Source organism: Tasmannia lanceolata, unplaced genomic scaffold, assembly GCF_043159265.1.
Source record: "Tasmannia lanceolata isolate RefF3 unplaced genomic scaffold, GAP_Taslan_0.1 ptg000037l, whole genome shotgun sequence".
NCBI classification, from domain to species: Eukaryota; Viridiplantae; Streptophyta; class Magnoliopsida; order Canellales; family Winteraceae; genus Tasmannia; species Tasmannia lanceolata.
In genome coordinates, this window is record NW_027518714.1 from 7,971,234 (window position 1) to 7,987,799 (window position 16,566).

The window sequence follows — 16,566 nt, forward strand, 5'->3', positions numbered from 1 at the left end:
AAAGAATGTCCATGATAGCCGCCAAGATGTACAAGGAGGCCTGAGTGTGGTTAAGTTCTTTCTGCACTGCCTTCCTATGCCCAAACCATGAGAAGGCTCCGGACAGAGATTTTCTTCAACCAGGGGGATGGAGGGTCTTTCTTCCTCTTTGTTTACACTTTCTACGCTAACGTAGTTAGCTGTTAAAGGCTGTCACAATTTCCAGAAGCTTTCAACAGCCAATTAAGAAAGTGTAAGATTAAGGAATTTAACGCCATTATAAAAATAAAAAAACAAGGGAATGCAAATGTCGTTTCCCTTCCCATGACTAATTCCTTTTTTTATAGCAAATGTGCAGCCCATTTCTATATTTATGCCATTTCTAAGCAGTTCAATCAAGCAACCAACCAAACCCACATAAAAGACTAGCACAGAAAAGGAATGTGCCATAAACTTAAATAACCCAGTTGGCTGAGCTAACCAACCATGGTCAAGATGCAGTCTCCTCAACTCCAGCAGAATCAAATTAGTTTGGTTGATACAGCTTCTGATATCTGTACCATAGATAAATCTAAATAAATAACTACAGTAGCTAAGTAAACCAACTTACCTACCATTTCCAAAGGCATGATTTGGAACAAACAAAGAAAATGGAGACGATAAAAACTACAATTGGGTCATGTTCAAACTTCAAAGCTTGCAGACGGGTCAAGTTCAGTTTTTAGAAAATGTAATTTGCCGATCAGAAAGAAGGTTATATGCTGAAACAATGGTCTTCACCACTCCTTCAACACAACAAAGTCTCTCAAGCCAAAATACACCACTCAATTAATCCTTTGCCAACCCCAAGTCAAGGCAGCATCGCCCGTGGGACACGAGGCCTCACTGGTGTCTTTGAAGGACTTACCCTAAATAACACACAAGCTCATAAAATCATAATATATAAATCACAAACCGCATGACTCAAATAACTATGTGCACCACTACATAGGCTGCATACCTAACAGGGAGAGATCCCAAAGGCATCCCACTGCAATTCAGCGCACCAATGGCACTGTCCGCCTGCCACGAGGGAAAAACGTAAACAGTTGAGAATATGAGTAACCTAAACATGTAACTATGTAAGTTGGAGAACACAAGTAGCTTCAAGTTTGTATCACTATCAGGGCATGAGTACCGTGCTCCTGGGCAAACATCTAAGGTGAATTGCAGGAAACAATTCCATCACTAATCATGGCCGACTTGGTCTTGTGCTATAGGAGAGAGCAAACGCTTGAAAACTTTCTTAAATGTCATTTACCCTTTATGGATTAAAGTAATCAATTTCTGACAAGATGAACTTTTAATCGAAAGAAACAGTTAAAAGATGTCAGGGTTTATTCAAAATTCAAATCAGGGTCTGTAATCTTGGAAAGGCCACCCCGTATGCATACAGTGACTGATATATTAACAAACAAGTGAAAAGCCAGGTTAATTGATTTAATTCCTTCTTCTTCTTTTCCAGAATAGGGGGAGTATATGTTCTTTTGAGAACTGTATTGCCAGAAACCTGATCTGGGACTTCGTCCAGGTACCATGGATTGTTACCTTAAAGTACAAATTAAATAATCTTACTAAGTATACATTGAAATATGATTCTGTTACGGAATGAACCAATTATAAGTGCAACAAATTGGTTATTTTAGTAACCAGTAATAGTATAATCATCATAGAGAAGGTTATCTGGGTATGTAAGAATCTAAAAAACAAGGGGTAGAGAAGAGAAGAATTTAAACCTTATCCCCCCTCCCCTCCCCGCCCTAAACCTAATGAATGACAATAGCTCAACTTAATACACATTAACATTTTCAATTAAGTGAAGATACTATGATCTGTGATGCTTATTTGAGCCTATGCATATAGATTCTATTATGCACATGGTATAGGAGATTCACTCCAAACCATACATACAAAAAAACTTGTAAAATTTCCCATTTGTAATGGGATAGATAGATTTCTGATTTGTAATGGGATTACACAGGTATGTGAAACATCAATCAGATATGAGACAAAAATAAGATTGTCAATTCATGATCCAAATAATAATAATGAATGCTACCAAGAAGTTGACTGTTTTTTTTTCTGGTAAGTCCTTTATATTATTTCCTTTTTTGGTAGGTACATATTTTTTCCTTTGGGTAGGTCCAAGTGTAGTTTTGCAAACTTCAAATCCATAAAACCAGTTCACAAGCAAACAATGGACAAAAGAAAATAAGTTAGTTTACTCATGAAGAATTGATTACAAACAACACTTCAATTCAAACATCACAAAGACATCTTTCAAAAACTAAAATTTAATGCCACAGTTAAAATTAGAAAGTTTATACATATTGCACATATGATCCACACCAAGGACAAGTGAATAAGAGCCAGTCTGATTTTTTTTTTAATATTTGAAATGTCCAATTATGTTTGGGATATTGTGCTTTATTGTCAAGTCATTCAGAGCATGTTGAGATGATCTTACAATGTCTCAGAAAACTAAAACACTTGTTTAAAATCAAATAATCAAATTATTATTGTTGTTTCTCCATTCAAAATGTGGTACTTACTACACATCTGAGTTCGTGACTCCACATTGACCATCTGAAGGTTGAAGATGATGCTCAAGAAAAATGCTCATAGTTGGTTCCCTTAGAGTTTCTGCTTTCTATAAAATCCTAATTTCCACCCTGTTACTTCCTACCTCAAATGGCTCGGATCCACGGATAGATATAAAAAATGGTGGCGACTTATTGAGGTCACTCAACAAGATCAACTTATACGAGACTAGAAGAGGTCCAAGCAAGTAGAAAAAGGCCACATGGTAACAGGGACAGGGCTTCTCAATTGTGGAAGGAAATTAGAGATGGCCCTCAATTGTGGAAGGAAGTCAAACACATCTACCGTAACTGAGTTCTTTGACCACATGAACGTGCAAGGAAAACCATGTGTCCATAACAATTTCAGTTAGGGAAATGATACTCTTACTTGTTTCAATAATGACACTCTACTCTTTGCTTTAAACTTTTTAAATTGATTGTTGAGGGCATTTTGGTAACTGTAACAAGCTTTAAATGCTAATTAGAAAAGTGTGAAGGAATGGATGTAGTGCCATTAATCATTCAAAACAAAAGGGTGTAGTGCCATTATTGAATCAAGGGTGTGAGATTATCATTACCCTTTTTGGAAATCTGTCAGTGATTATCTATGCATCTGTGTAGTTATCAAAGATAGTGCAGCATCTAAACCTCAAATAAAAATAAATCTATGCATCTGTGTAGTTATCAGCCATTTCAACAGCATAATACGAATGCTTACTGAAACAAACTCAACAAATGCTATGCGTGTTGAGTGCATGTGATCCCCCAGAAGCCTCAGGCGGGAAACCTGTACACGACAAACAATTCCAACTAAATGGAGAAGCTCCTCACATGTTTAACTCTTTTCAGGAACCGATAAGAAAAATACCAGGTCTAAGACAGTGTGCTGACCTCACCACAGATGGATTGGAAGAAAAATTTTACATCTGTTTGAGATACCTGCCCAAAGAAACAAATCTGTGAACTGGAAAGTTGATTAAAAACTATATAATCGCTAATAATATAAGTGCACATGCCAGACTGAGGAAATAGTAAGCTTCATAATAATTAAATTTAAATTTAAAATGAGTGATAATGCATGTACCTTCTTATCAATATTAGTACAATAGACCGTCCTTGCACACATTTCCCGCTCATCCTCTGACTATACAGTCTCAATCATAAAAAACCAAGTTAATGAAAATCTCTTCCTAAAGCTAAACAAGAAACGATGGCAAATTATAATATGAAATAAATATGTAGCAATGTAGCTTAGCCGCCATAAAGAATCATGCAAAACTAAAATGAGCAAGGGAAAACACTCATGCGCACCCTTGGAAGAAATGTGGGATTCACAGGCAAGATGGCAGTTTTTGAAGGCAAAACTTTGACAGGATAGTACCCAAGCATGGTTCCAGAAAGGTTTAAGGCTGCCCTTGCACCTTCTGTTAACACAAATTCCAACACAATTATTTGTAAGACCTGATAAACCACTTAAGAATTCATTTTGCAGCATATTACAAATATATTTGGGCCATGAACCAACTTACGCTCATCAGCAAACTCTACAAATGCAAATCGAAGAATTGAATGAGGGTCGCCGCAAACACGACAATCAACTACCTTCAGTAATAAACATTTCAAAAGAATTAGAGAGCAAATTTGCATTATCAGCAGCCCAATTTAACAACATATGTTTCCAAAAGAAACCTTTCTTAATTCTTCGTTCTGATACTATCTTAATATTAACTGTCTACCTAGTGAAGATCAAATCCTTGGAAAGGGAGGCAAGCATCCATTAGAAAACACTAAAGTAAATTAAATTAACTTGAGTATACCAGCGACAAACAAAATGTAAGCCATAAACTGAAGCAAAAATATGGATCAATTCAGCACATTATTCATGAAACAAGACAGAAAAGGAGAATAATGGTAGTCTTCATTATTCTTCTGAAAAACATTGTACTACTAACGAGGAAATAATATTTTATAAAATTTAAGCTTCTGTCAGCGGAAACTCCTGCACCATGAAACGGGATAAAACTGTCGCTACAGCCCATGTTTTGAAAATCAGAATCGAATCGTAAACTGAAATAGGGGTCGAATCATATCGGATCGTAAATGGTAAGATTCATTCTGATATATATATATATATATATATATATATATATATATATATATATATATATATATTAAAAGGGAAATGATATGGAGACCGAGAGTACCACCGAGTAGGGGACCTGCACTGAGAATGTGCCATGTGTGCAAAAAATTGAAGTTTTTGTTGATTTTCCTGAACTTAAGGGATTGCTCACGTCACTTGTGAGGATGTGGCCATAATCAATTTGTTAGGTCCCCTTTTCGGTGGTACTCTCGGTTTCCCTAGCATTACTAAAAAAATTATAAACCAATCAGAGAATAAATAAGCCAATTATTCATTTTTCATCCAAATCCATTAATTTAAATAGAAACTACAATGACTATTTATTCAATATCATAATAGGAATTATTTGCAAGTTAACTGGTCATGTATTAAACATCTATTTCCTATCCAAACCAATGCATATTGGATAATTTTAAAAACAATAATAGGCACAAGGTCATATCAATTCTCAAAGTCTCAACCATCAAATGACAAATATCAATTATAAAAGCGACAGAGTGGCCGTCCAGACTACAATGAGTACAATGGCGAGATCCATGGCCACAAGAACAATGCCCACTCCCTAAACCAGGACTACCGCCAGAGCGTACACCATGGAAACAAAAAGCTCCTCCATACTGAATAGGAACACTTGTAGGAGGCGAACGCGAGGAGAGAGGAGAGAGCCATAACAGAGGCGCCTCAAAAGGGGGTAACAACAATGAATCACCAACAAATAATCAAACCAAACTACACTAATCGTCAGTCACGAGATCGGTAGATCAAACAAGAGCTAGCGGAGAGAAATCCGATAGAAACCACATAGCCCGATAGAGAGAAGGAAAGAACTACCCAAGCTCAATCAAAGCTCACAACAGACAACAACGAAGTACCATGAAAGGAAATCAGCCGAACAACATGTCTTGGATAGAACACAGCACAACTTGGCCTCGGAATAGAAAAGAACTGCAAACGTGCAAGCAACCAAAGAACGGGACGATAAACAATCAAGCCAACAACATAGCATATGGCCCTGGAAGAAACGTGAGCCGAGAGCACAAGTAGCCAACCACCAAGGTTTGGGGCCCCACAACAACAACGGAGAGGGGGGGAGATGATTCAGACCATGGAAAGAAGGGCCGGGGGAGAACCAAGGTTTTAAATCTCGGTTTCGGTCATCACCGAAACCGAAACGTTTCGGTTTCGGTACGAAATTTCGGACGAAATCCTGTAAAAATTTCACCGAAATTTCGGTGAAATTTTCGAAATTTCACCAAAATTTTGTACTTCACCGAAACGTTTCACCGAAATTTTACCGAAACATTTCGTTTCGGCCGAAATTTCCGAAACGTTTCGGCAAAGTTTGGTACTTTTCCGACTCACAGTGAATTTCGTTTCGGTTTCCACCGAAACCGAAATATTTCGGCCTCCACCGAAACCGAAATATTTCGGCCGAAACGAAATATTTCGGCCGAAACGAAACGTTTCGGCCGAAGTTTAAAACCATGGGGAGAACCAAGGGCAAACAGAGTTTCAAGATGAGGATGTGGATTTAAAAGATAAGGGGTCTAGAGTCTACGCGAAAGGGGTGTGGGATTTAGGGAGTACAGAAAGAAGGGGGGTTGAGGACGGCGGCAATAGGGATTAACAGAAGGATGTGGGGTGATAGCGGAACAGAAAGGTGGGTTGGTGGTGATGGGAGGTGAGTCGAAGGGGGTAGAAGGTGGTGGGGTTAACGGAAGGTGGAGTGGCGGGGGCGATAACAGAAGGGGTAGGGATGGATAGCAACGATGGGAGGTGGAGGGATGGCGGCGGTTGGGGGGTTGGAGCTAGCCACGAGGGTAACAGAAGGGCATCGGGAGGCAGGAATAGAGACGGGGGGTGGGATGGCGACGGCGGCAAGGGAGGGTGGCTGAAGTAAGAAGAAGGGTTGGGGAGGTGGTGGGGGTGGATAGCGGAGACTGGGAGTGACAGAGGTGGTGTTGGCCGAAGAAGGTGACCAGAGAAGATGGGTTAGGGTTTTTTTTTTTTGTGTGTGTGTGTGTTTTGTTGTTGTTTTCTTTCTCCTTCCCTTCAATCCAGGATCAGCTATGATACCACATTAAATCTCACATGATATTCGAGAAAGAAAGAAGGAGAGAAGTGAGGGAAAAGAAGAGAGTCCCACTTGGGGAGCTCGCATGTAACATGATACACACACACAAATAGGGTTACATGTTTGAAGTCCAAAATACCCTTCTAACAGCATGCAATTGAAAACTTCGTATAAAGATTTCCATAAAGAAATGCATTTCACATCCAATATGGAAGACACTCCCAAATCGTAGTCATCATCCAATCTGTAATCACCTTTGCTATTGAGGAGAAGGATTAATAAAACCACTCCAAACTGGGTAATAGTACACCAGAAGGAAATAAGTACAACAATGAACCATTCTAGCATTCTAGACACATGAGCTTTAATTTGAAAATCCACTTTTATACCCAAATGCTTCTTCGTCAAAAGGTAAGGTTGACCAAATCCCTACACGTAGGACTCTGTCACCATATTAAAGTTGCACAGCTTTGTGAAACTTTTCTTGTTAACGATGTCCATTTATGGCTACTTATAGACATCATTAATTGAACAAATGATAAATTGATAATTACACTAATGAAATATATTTTTCTTGACATAATTAGGTATACTAACTAAAGTCGAAAGGATGACCAATAACTAAAAATAAAATCAACTAGCAGATCGTTGAACCGTGATGCAGATGCCAAGTGGTTCTTTCAAGGTAGACATTATTTGGTTTGAATGGAATTGCTATCTAAGCAATACCCAAGCCAACTTAATCATCCATAGCCATTGAAAAGATACAAAATTAGTGAGCACCAGAAATTATACTCAGACAGTGATGGGTGGCTGGCTGAGGGCACGAGTCACCTAAGAGACTAACTCCTCATATAAAAAGTGTTAAACGTGATAATGATTAATGAAGACAAGAAGAAGGGGAAAGAAGAGAAGGGGAAAATAGAGAATTCGTAAGGTTCAATCATCCACGCGAAAATCCCAAATCCATTATGTCTTTATTTCCCGATATTACAAGCATGCCACTCATAAGGGAGCCCTATGATGGAGCCCACTAGACACTTCCACTTCCACACTTCCCCTCAAGCTGGAGCGTATATATTACTCATGCCCAGTCAGGAAATGAGTTTCCCAACCATCCATCTATACTTCTTGTCTTCAAAAATCAACACTGGCTTTAAAATCCAATTCCCCGGAACGCGATTCCGAATCGGGAATCTCGACGCTTCCCCAAAAAGTGGGAATTGCGCTTACCCAAAATGGGAATCGCGCTTCCCCGTCGTTTCCCATCATTTTAATTTTATGAGAATCACAAAAATAGGAAACACGCTTCCCCGGCGCTACTCACGACCCTTCACGCCAGCCCGGGAGCCTTCGCTTCCCGCTCTGGCAACCTTATTTTAAACACCATAGTGCTTGAAGCTTTTCTTCTAACATGATCATCCATGATGTCACAAGTGGGCAAAAGTTCCACAACATTTTTCCACTTTCTAGCTAAGACAAAACCTTCAATGCAGCAGTGAAGGAATCTATTGATTTTCTCTTCATCCACTAAAAACCAAACATAGAAAATACATGGTTTCAAACTTCTACAGCAGACGGACAATGAATGAGAAGGTGATTGACTGATTCATCCACATACAAACACATGCTACGAATGTTCTGCATTCTTCGATTCCTATTAATAAGGTGTTCAATTGTTAAGTATTTTGTCTTGCCTCTATCCAACAAAACACCAATAACCTAGGTGGAGCTGGAATAGACACACAATGGGTCAACCGCCATCTTAGCCCCTCCCGATCCCCCGCTTACCAGAGCAAGATACATGGATCTAACTAAGAAATCATCATTCTTTGTTCGAATTCAAATCCTATGGCCATAGAAATGCATCCAAACAAAGTTATTGTTCATTGACTCCATTAACGGAGCAACTGCATTAATTTCCCAATCCAAAAATCTCCTTCTAAAAGATGGGGTCCAACTTATACTTGCATCATCACGCTTAAATTGGGTGTTTAGCATTGCATCCTTATCGATAGATAATTGCAATAGCGATGAGGAAGTGACTTGAGAGGAAATTCATTGAACCAAGAGTCCTCCCAAAACCTCGCCCTATCTCCTCTCCCAACCAGATATCTAATCCATTTAATAAAGCTTCCTAAAATAGCATCAGCGCTCCTCCAAATTCACCTTCGCATCTCTCTAACCGAGAGGTATCCACCCATTTCTTTTCATGTCATACTTCTTTACGTTGATGTCTCTCTATAGACTTTACCTTCCACCCCAAACATCTACAACCATTTTCTTAAAAAGGCTTGATTCATCTCCTTCAATCTTCTAACCCCTAGGCCCCCCTCCCGCTTCGGTTTGCACACTTTTTCCCAAGCTATCAAATTGTATTTAGAACTTCCTCCCATCATTCCATAGGAATTTCTTTTGAATACTTTCCATTCGGACAATGACATTGCATGGGTTGGAAAATAAAGACATATAGTAGATGAGGAGTTAACAACTTTACTCGTTCTTAGGAATCAGATTTATAAACGATGCGGTCTCGCCAGTAAAACTCCTTAAACACTTAGAGAACATCCTCCTTGGTAAACTCCCAGCATGCTGGAAAAACGAGACATGTGATGTGGTGCATCGTCTACATCATCCTTCATAGAAAATACCACATTTTAAATCTCCTTTTTAGTTTTCAAAGAATTCTTCTAGAAACCTCTGCTAATCCTTGTCAATGGCTTCAAACTCCATATCATCTAGTGGGCTTGAAAAACGAATCTGAAGTGTAAAAGTCCTTATAATAGTGGATTATCCCAATGGCTTATATCAATGGCATCTTTCTCTCCCCACAGGTCATCAAGTTGTTGTGCAGATGTCTTGTATTCTGGCATTATACAGGTCACTGATAGACTATTGTGCACGACGCACACGCAGGTCGAGCTGCGTGGTCAGCTCACTAGGGGTGCAGAGGTCAGCGCGCCCCTACCGAGGTTTTCAGGGCAGCGTCCCGGAAGGAAAATTTATTTTTTGTGTTTCCCTAAAGGTGTATTGTGGTAAATTTTTTCATTTAGTGGCATTGATATACATAAGCCACATGTTAGGGTTACGGGATGAGATTTTTCTTTGTGTTTTATTGGCCAAGAAGAAGAGAGTTTGTAACCCTAGACCGAAATAGTGAAAACTCTTCTCCCGTGGATTTAGGCACACTACCGAACCACATAAATCTTGTGTTTCTTGTGTGATTGTGTTTCTTTCCATCATTTCTTGACATTTTCTGCAAATCGTGTTTGATCCTTATTCAAGAAGGTATTTCTCAGTTATTATACAAAATTGGATATACAATTGTGTCTTCTTCTCACATTCACAATATTTTGCAAGAACGTTGTATTTTTATCCCCTTCCTTCAATCATTTCACCCTTTGCCATTTTATTTCTTCTTGGACAACACGCTTAGCCCGTCTCTTGCCTCTTGGCACTTTCGATTCTCTTCTTCTGTCAGTTACCTTTCTTCCTCCCTCCTATCGCCAGTTACCTTTCTTCCTCCCTCCTATCTAGCATTTCAGTTACCAGCAGCACCTCTTCTTGGTTTCAATATTTCTTATTCTTCACCCATGCCTTCTAACTTTTCCTTCAACTTTCGAAAATTATTAGCTATTGTCTGACTAGACCACCTATATGGGTTTTTCGATTGCCACCATGCTCTGATCTGATCTGATCTTTTGCCCCTAGTTCATTTAACCACATCTCAAATTAGAATGGAACTAATCACAACAGTGGAAATTGTTTAAGTAAAGCAAATTATAGTATAACTGATACATCTCCAAAACATCATGTGAGGCTTGTTCTCCTTTATCAGTAATGTCATTAAAATAAAATAAAAAGTAATAAATATACAAGGTAAACGGAAACAAATTTCTAGTTAAATGTTTTAGCCACTAAAAAAATAATAAGGGGTTGGGCATTGGTTCTGGATAGCATGGGTGTTCCCTACTAAGATTATGGATCTTTTCTTGGGTTGGGCATTGGTTCCGTGGAAAAAAGAAAGGAAAATTTTTATGGAACGTATCTTTCTTAGCTACAATATGGGCCCTGTGGAAAGAAAGAAACGCAAGTCTTCAAAACTCAAGCAAAGAGTCCATCCTCCTTATACTTTAAAGTGGTAGCATTGACCATATCTTCGGTAAGGACCATTCCTTGCTTCAAATATGCCGCAGCGTGGAGCAAAGGCAGAAGATTGTGCAGGATTGGGTGCCTCCGGCCCATGGTTTTTTGAAGCTGAATTTTGATGGGTTTGGGTTGGGGAACCCTGAGCACATTGGACTTACGGGCATCCTAAGAAATGAGTCTAAGGGAGGTTTTTTGGGCGTTTGCAGACCTCATTGCCACTGCAGATGCTAGTGAGCCAGAGATGCGTGCAGTGCACCAAGGCATCAAGCTCTTAGATAGAGATATCATGGATAACGTAGTGGTAGAAGGGGATTCTTTAAACGTTATACGTTGGATCACTGGCTCCCATGATCATCGCATTTTGATAGATTCTTTGATGTGATTCATGATCGGACAGGGTCGACATCTATAGCTTTTCAACATGTTAGAAGATCTGCAAATGGTGCGGCTGATAGCCTAGCTAGGGATGGGTGGCAAAAGGATTCGTTAGAAAATTTTTATTCTTTGCCTCCTTGAGTCTGTTATTCTTCTCTTTTTTCTGTTGTTTATCATTGCTCTTCCTTTTCTTTGTTCTTGTACCCACCATCTCGGTCTCTTTTTCGATTAATAAATTTGCTACCATTCAAAAATAATAATAATAAGAGAAACAAATCATGAAATCGCACAACAAGCAAAATAAAGTGTATAGGATGCCAAATAAAGTGTATAGGATGGCAAATAAAGTGTATAGGAAACATTGGTGACAAGATTACGTTGTTTTCATCTTGTCACACGTGCAAATCACATCAATAAAAAGCCTCAGGCAGATCTTCTCAAGTGCTGAGTAAAAGTTAGCCAAGGTTTCTTTACTAAACCAAGGCTTCACCTACTGAAAACTATGTGGTATGCTTGCAAAAGGACTACAACCCTCACATCCTTCTAGGTATTTCATATGAATTTTAAGTTGTTACCATATTCTAGCAGGGTCATGGTTTATAGAACATTTCATCATATCATTACACAAAACAAGATAACGCGATTCATGAGCAAGCTGATTGTAACAATCAAAGATTATGGTGTAAAACATTAGATAAACCCAAAATCAGCCTTATATACAAGTGCACCTATCCATTACAACAGCACCTTCACAACATCGAGTTTAAATTTGAATTAACAATTTAGGGTGCGAAGACAGAGATCAAACAAAAAAGGAATGACATCACCAATGAATAGCATCTTCATTGTTTCCCCTTTGCAAATTGTTCATAATCAAACTAGGATAAAACCCTAAAAACCCAAAGAGTGACATCATTCTGACCATCAATACCCAGTATTATCATAGCATTATTGTGCTATTCTTGCCAGAGGAATGTGCGACATTCTCCATTCTAACAACTCATTACCATGAATACATGCACAATAGGGAGAAAAAAAGAAGAAGAAAATGATAGGAGGCGCACAATGGGGACGTCCTCTCCTAGACGACCAATAAGAACATGTGTCCCAGTAGCATTAGTGTGAGCAACTAGGTGAACTGGTACTCGGTTGCTTTAATTGCTTATTAAAGCAACAGGGACGTGCGGTCTCTTCTCATTGTTCGTGCCAGGGTTGAGTCCTGGTTGTGCATCCCCCTAGCACGACTCAAAATTAAAAAATTTCTTTTGAAAATGATCAAAATTAAAATGCTCTTGCAATCATTCTTCCTACAAATAAGACAATGTCTCAGCAAGTACACAAATTTACCTGCCCGCAATTAATAAATAATGCAGCAAGCCGCTCCTCAGTGACCTAATTCGACGGATTAAAGAGTTAGATTAGTATAATCACTCTAAGATCATAATGGGTATTAAAAAACAATGGATGGAAAAAAAAACCAAAGAATCAATAAACAAGAAAAATGTCTTTTTTACTTCACTTACGTTCTGATCGATATCCGAAACATATACAGTTCGCCTAATGCTATCATCTCTCTGAGCCCTATGATTTCTCCCATTTGCCCTCCTCCTCCAATGGTTGTAGTTATTCCTTTTCTGTCAAAGTCCCAAAATTAAAAATAAAAAATAAAAAATCAGAAAAATAACAGAGAGGGAGAATCATCAGCCCAAAGTGTACAGAAAACAAACGACTTATCTCTCCCCACACTGACTTCTTATAGATGAAATATTTTGATAAAACACCATACATCGATTGGAAAAGAAAAGGACAAAAAAAAAAAAAAAAATACAATGCAAAGAAGCCAAAATTTAGAAAACGCTCTCCTTCTCTATAAAAATAAAACAAATGAAACAAAATAAACAAACAAATTATCAATCCCCACACTGATTTCTTTGAGATGAAATATGTTGATAAAACACCATATCAAATGGAAAAGAAACGAAAAAAAATCCAAAACTTAGAAAACCTAATAATGTAAACAAAATCTCCCATCTCTATAAACATAAAACAAATTATAGAAAACATAAAAAAAAACACACAAAAACATATAATCGCTTATACCCTTCGATTATACGAGGATCCATCACTGCTCGAGTCCTTATTATCAACAAGAACAGGATCGTTCTGCAATCGATGATCAGCAGAATACGAAGAAGGGAAAAATTCCTTCGCAGAAGGATTCAATTTGGATAGCAAATCAACGAGCTTTCTCACATCGCTTTGAAATTCGTCCTTCGAATCTGTAGCCACAGCAACGGAAGAAGAATGATGTATGAACTGATCATCAGATTTAATCGCATTCTCCGCAACCGTAGCCATGGATCAAAAACCCTAACCCTAAAGCTTCTTATTAAATGATCTCTTCTCTCCAGAAAACGGGAGAAATGAAATGTTAGGGTTTTAAAAAAGAAATTAAATAGAAGAGAGGATGATTTTATTTTTCAGATTTTCATTTTTAAGAAGGGAAAGGAAAAAGATTAAGGAATGGGTTTTATTTGGGGATTCTCTCTGTTTTTTCTTTCTTCTCTCTTTTTGGTGAGAAGAGAGTTGAAAGTTGATGAGCGTGGCACGTTAAAAATGGGCGTGTTGGAGGGAGCGAGGGAGAGAGAGAGAGAGAGAGAGAGCAAACGTAAGGTGATGTAAGCAATAGTTTGTTACTTTTGCAGGTAGAGATTGTGTCATATGTAACTACTAGAGGAGGATTTGTTGGGATTGGGGATTTTATATAGAAAACTAATTAATTGGAACATTTGTAAATGCTGTGTTTTAATACTACTGGAACTTAAGTACACAAAAAACTTTTTTTAATGTATGTTGATTTCATGAGGTGTGGATGGTAGAAAGTTTTGATGATGGGGAAGGACAGTGAGAGAAGGTTGGTTTGTTTCTCTTTTCAACACTACTCTTTCTCTTGGGAAAGTTACTTTGGTTGTGATGAATACATCATATTAGGCATATAACATTTTTATATATATGAAGTGTAAGGGAAGACCTAAAATGAAGTCCCTCTTTGATTAACCTAATATAAAATTAGGGTAATGATATTTTCTCCTCCTCTTACGGATAAAATCCCCCCCGTTTAACGTTATTCGTTAAATTTTAAAGGCAAATAAAAACGTTAAAGGGGGTGAATTTATCCTCAAGCAGTGAACCATTCTCACAGAAACCGTTAAAGGGGGGATTTTTGGTGGTGGTGGCGGGGGGATATCATTTCCCTAAAATTAACCCAATGTAATAGACGCCCACCCTCATAGTTGGGTGGTTTTGTTTGAGAATGGCTAGCAAAATGGAAGTTCTTCTTGTAAAACAAGACAGGGATCCTCTAATGTGACGAGTGTGCAAGAAAACAAGGATTACAGCTTGAATCCCCACCAAAGGCCCAAATCGTTGATCATTTTCGCTTTGGTCCTTATTTTCCATTTTTTGAAGTGTTTTCCTTTGGTTTTTCAAGCTTTACTTCGTTGTCTATGCAGTCTACATCACTAAATCATCCATGAGTTTTAGTTTTGACTTATGAAACATTATAAAGTTTTCCTTTTTCTTTTTTTCGGGTGGGTGCGTGCGTGTGTGTCGGGGGATTGAATCTATAACCTCAAGGTCGAGATGCAAAGCCTCAACCAATTGAGCTAGAGACCCAACCCCAACATTGTAGGGCACGTTTGGCTGTCAGGAATTGTTTTTCATGATAAATTGGGCGTCTCCGAGTGAAGATCAGGATGAAATCGGCTAAAAATCCCGAAACAAAATCCAAGAACTAGTGTCATACTAGCACTTAGAATCTTTATTTTACAATTCTCTAATTAGCTATTAGTTTTGGAGGCTGTTGAATTCCCAAAAGCCATCAACAGCTAATCAAAGTGTTTAATTAAGTGAGTCGTGTTGCTATTACCAATGCAATGGAGTGTTGATATCATGATATGTGTATGTGTGTGTAATTATAGACAAAACAAAAAGTCTAAAATTTAAGGGATGTAGTAGGTTTACAATTTTCCTTGAATTAAGGAAAAGTTTCTATTTTAATAAAATAAGTCTGTTTAATGTAAAGGAGCATTTTAGTCATTTCTGCATCATAGGGGCATTTGTTGTCTTTTCCCCAGTCATGCCATTACCTAAGATGATCTTATACAATACTGGGACCTTGAAGGTGGTCTTTTACAAATATCTAAACTTGAGGTGGTCTTTTACAAATATCCCTAAAATTATAGACATTTCAAGCATTTTTTGAGTCTTTTAATTTTATCCCTTTCCTTTTGATTTTTTTTATATAGAAATCATTGTGAGATTTCTCAACTAGATGGATCTTGCTAACTAGTTTACTTCAATTTTGAATAGACACGTTCCGAACTGTTATTTTTCAATTCTTGGAGCTGCTAGACAAATTTAAAAACATTCACAACTTTAGGCATTACTATTATTTTTCTTAAATCCCTCAGGGAGAACTTCTATGTATAGACAGCTTTTAATCATAATTTCATGTTCAGTAATAACATCTTTGAACAAACTCTATGGCATTTTCGAGTTTATTTACCCATGATTTTTCCACAATTTGCCTTATCTTATAAAAATGGCTAAGTAAAAGAACCTTATGTTTAAGGATAAACACATAGAAATGTTGATCACCTACACAGTTTTCATTCTATATCTATGTGATTCAGAAGTCCTCTCTCTCTCTCTCTCATCATTTTCTCATTACTATATTTAGCCATGGCTCTGCCTTTCCCAACGAAGGAAAGGTCATTGCATTTGTCCCTTCAAAAGCAAGCCAAAACAGCCCATTTACTTTCTTTGCACATCACTTTGTTTGGAATCTATGCATTAAAGGCATGTTCCTCCTCCCTTGCCGTCCATTTGAAATTCATGCTGTCTTCAATTTTTTTATTAGCTCACACCCTTTTTCCTCCTTATGGTGAGAAGTCTCTCTCCAATTTCCATTGCCCTTTTTCCTTAACAATGCAATCTCTCTCTGATTAAATGATTTCAATTAATATCTTTATTTGATTAAATTTACTCGGCCCACACGGATCATTGAAGTTGCCATGCAATTGCTCTGATCATCGGTAGAAGCGATCGGATCATTTCAAGACTGCCCGATTTCGGCCAATGGTAGCGGGCCCATACGGACTACCTTCCTTTTCTATTTTACTTTATGTTAGGATGATTAATATTGAATTATAGACGGCATTTAG

General features: G+C 38.0%; 1 protein-coding gene across 5 annotated transcripts; it reads right to left on the reverse strand.

The window, feature by feature from the left end:
• Positions 1-412: 412 nt before the first annotated feature.
• LOC143860853 (polyadenylate-binding protein-interacting protein 9-like) lies at positions 413-14,070 on the reverse strand. 5 transcript variants are annotated; one of them, XM_077371694.1, is made up of 10 exons: positions 13,442-14,067; positions 12,865-12,975; positions 12,689-12,733; positions 4,130-4,202; positions 3,912-4,024; positions 3,685-3,744; positions 3,492-3,539; positions 3,319-3,387; positions 980-1,041; positions 413-533 (listed from the first exon to the last, which is right to left on the reverse strand). In XM_077371694.1, the coding sequence occupies exons 1-10, from the start codon at positions 13,697-13,699 to the stop codon at positions 506-508; spliced, it is 867 nt and encodes a 288-aa protein (XP_077227809.1). In that variant the 5' UTR covers positions 13,700-14,067; the 3' UTR covers positions 413-505. The 5 variants fall into 5 exon arrangements, 4 of the variants coding, with proteins under 4 accessions (XP_077227809.1, XP_077227808.1, XP_077227811.1 ...); XM_077371693.1 differs by having other exon boundaries at positions 413-887; positions 13,442-14,063; XR_013239822.1 differs by lacking the exon at positions 413-533 and having other exon boundaries at positions 979-1,041; positions 3,469-3,539; positions 13,442-14,066.
• Between the last annotated feature and the right edge of the window lie 2,496 nt (positions 14,071-16,566).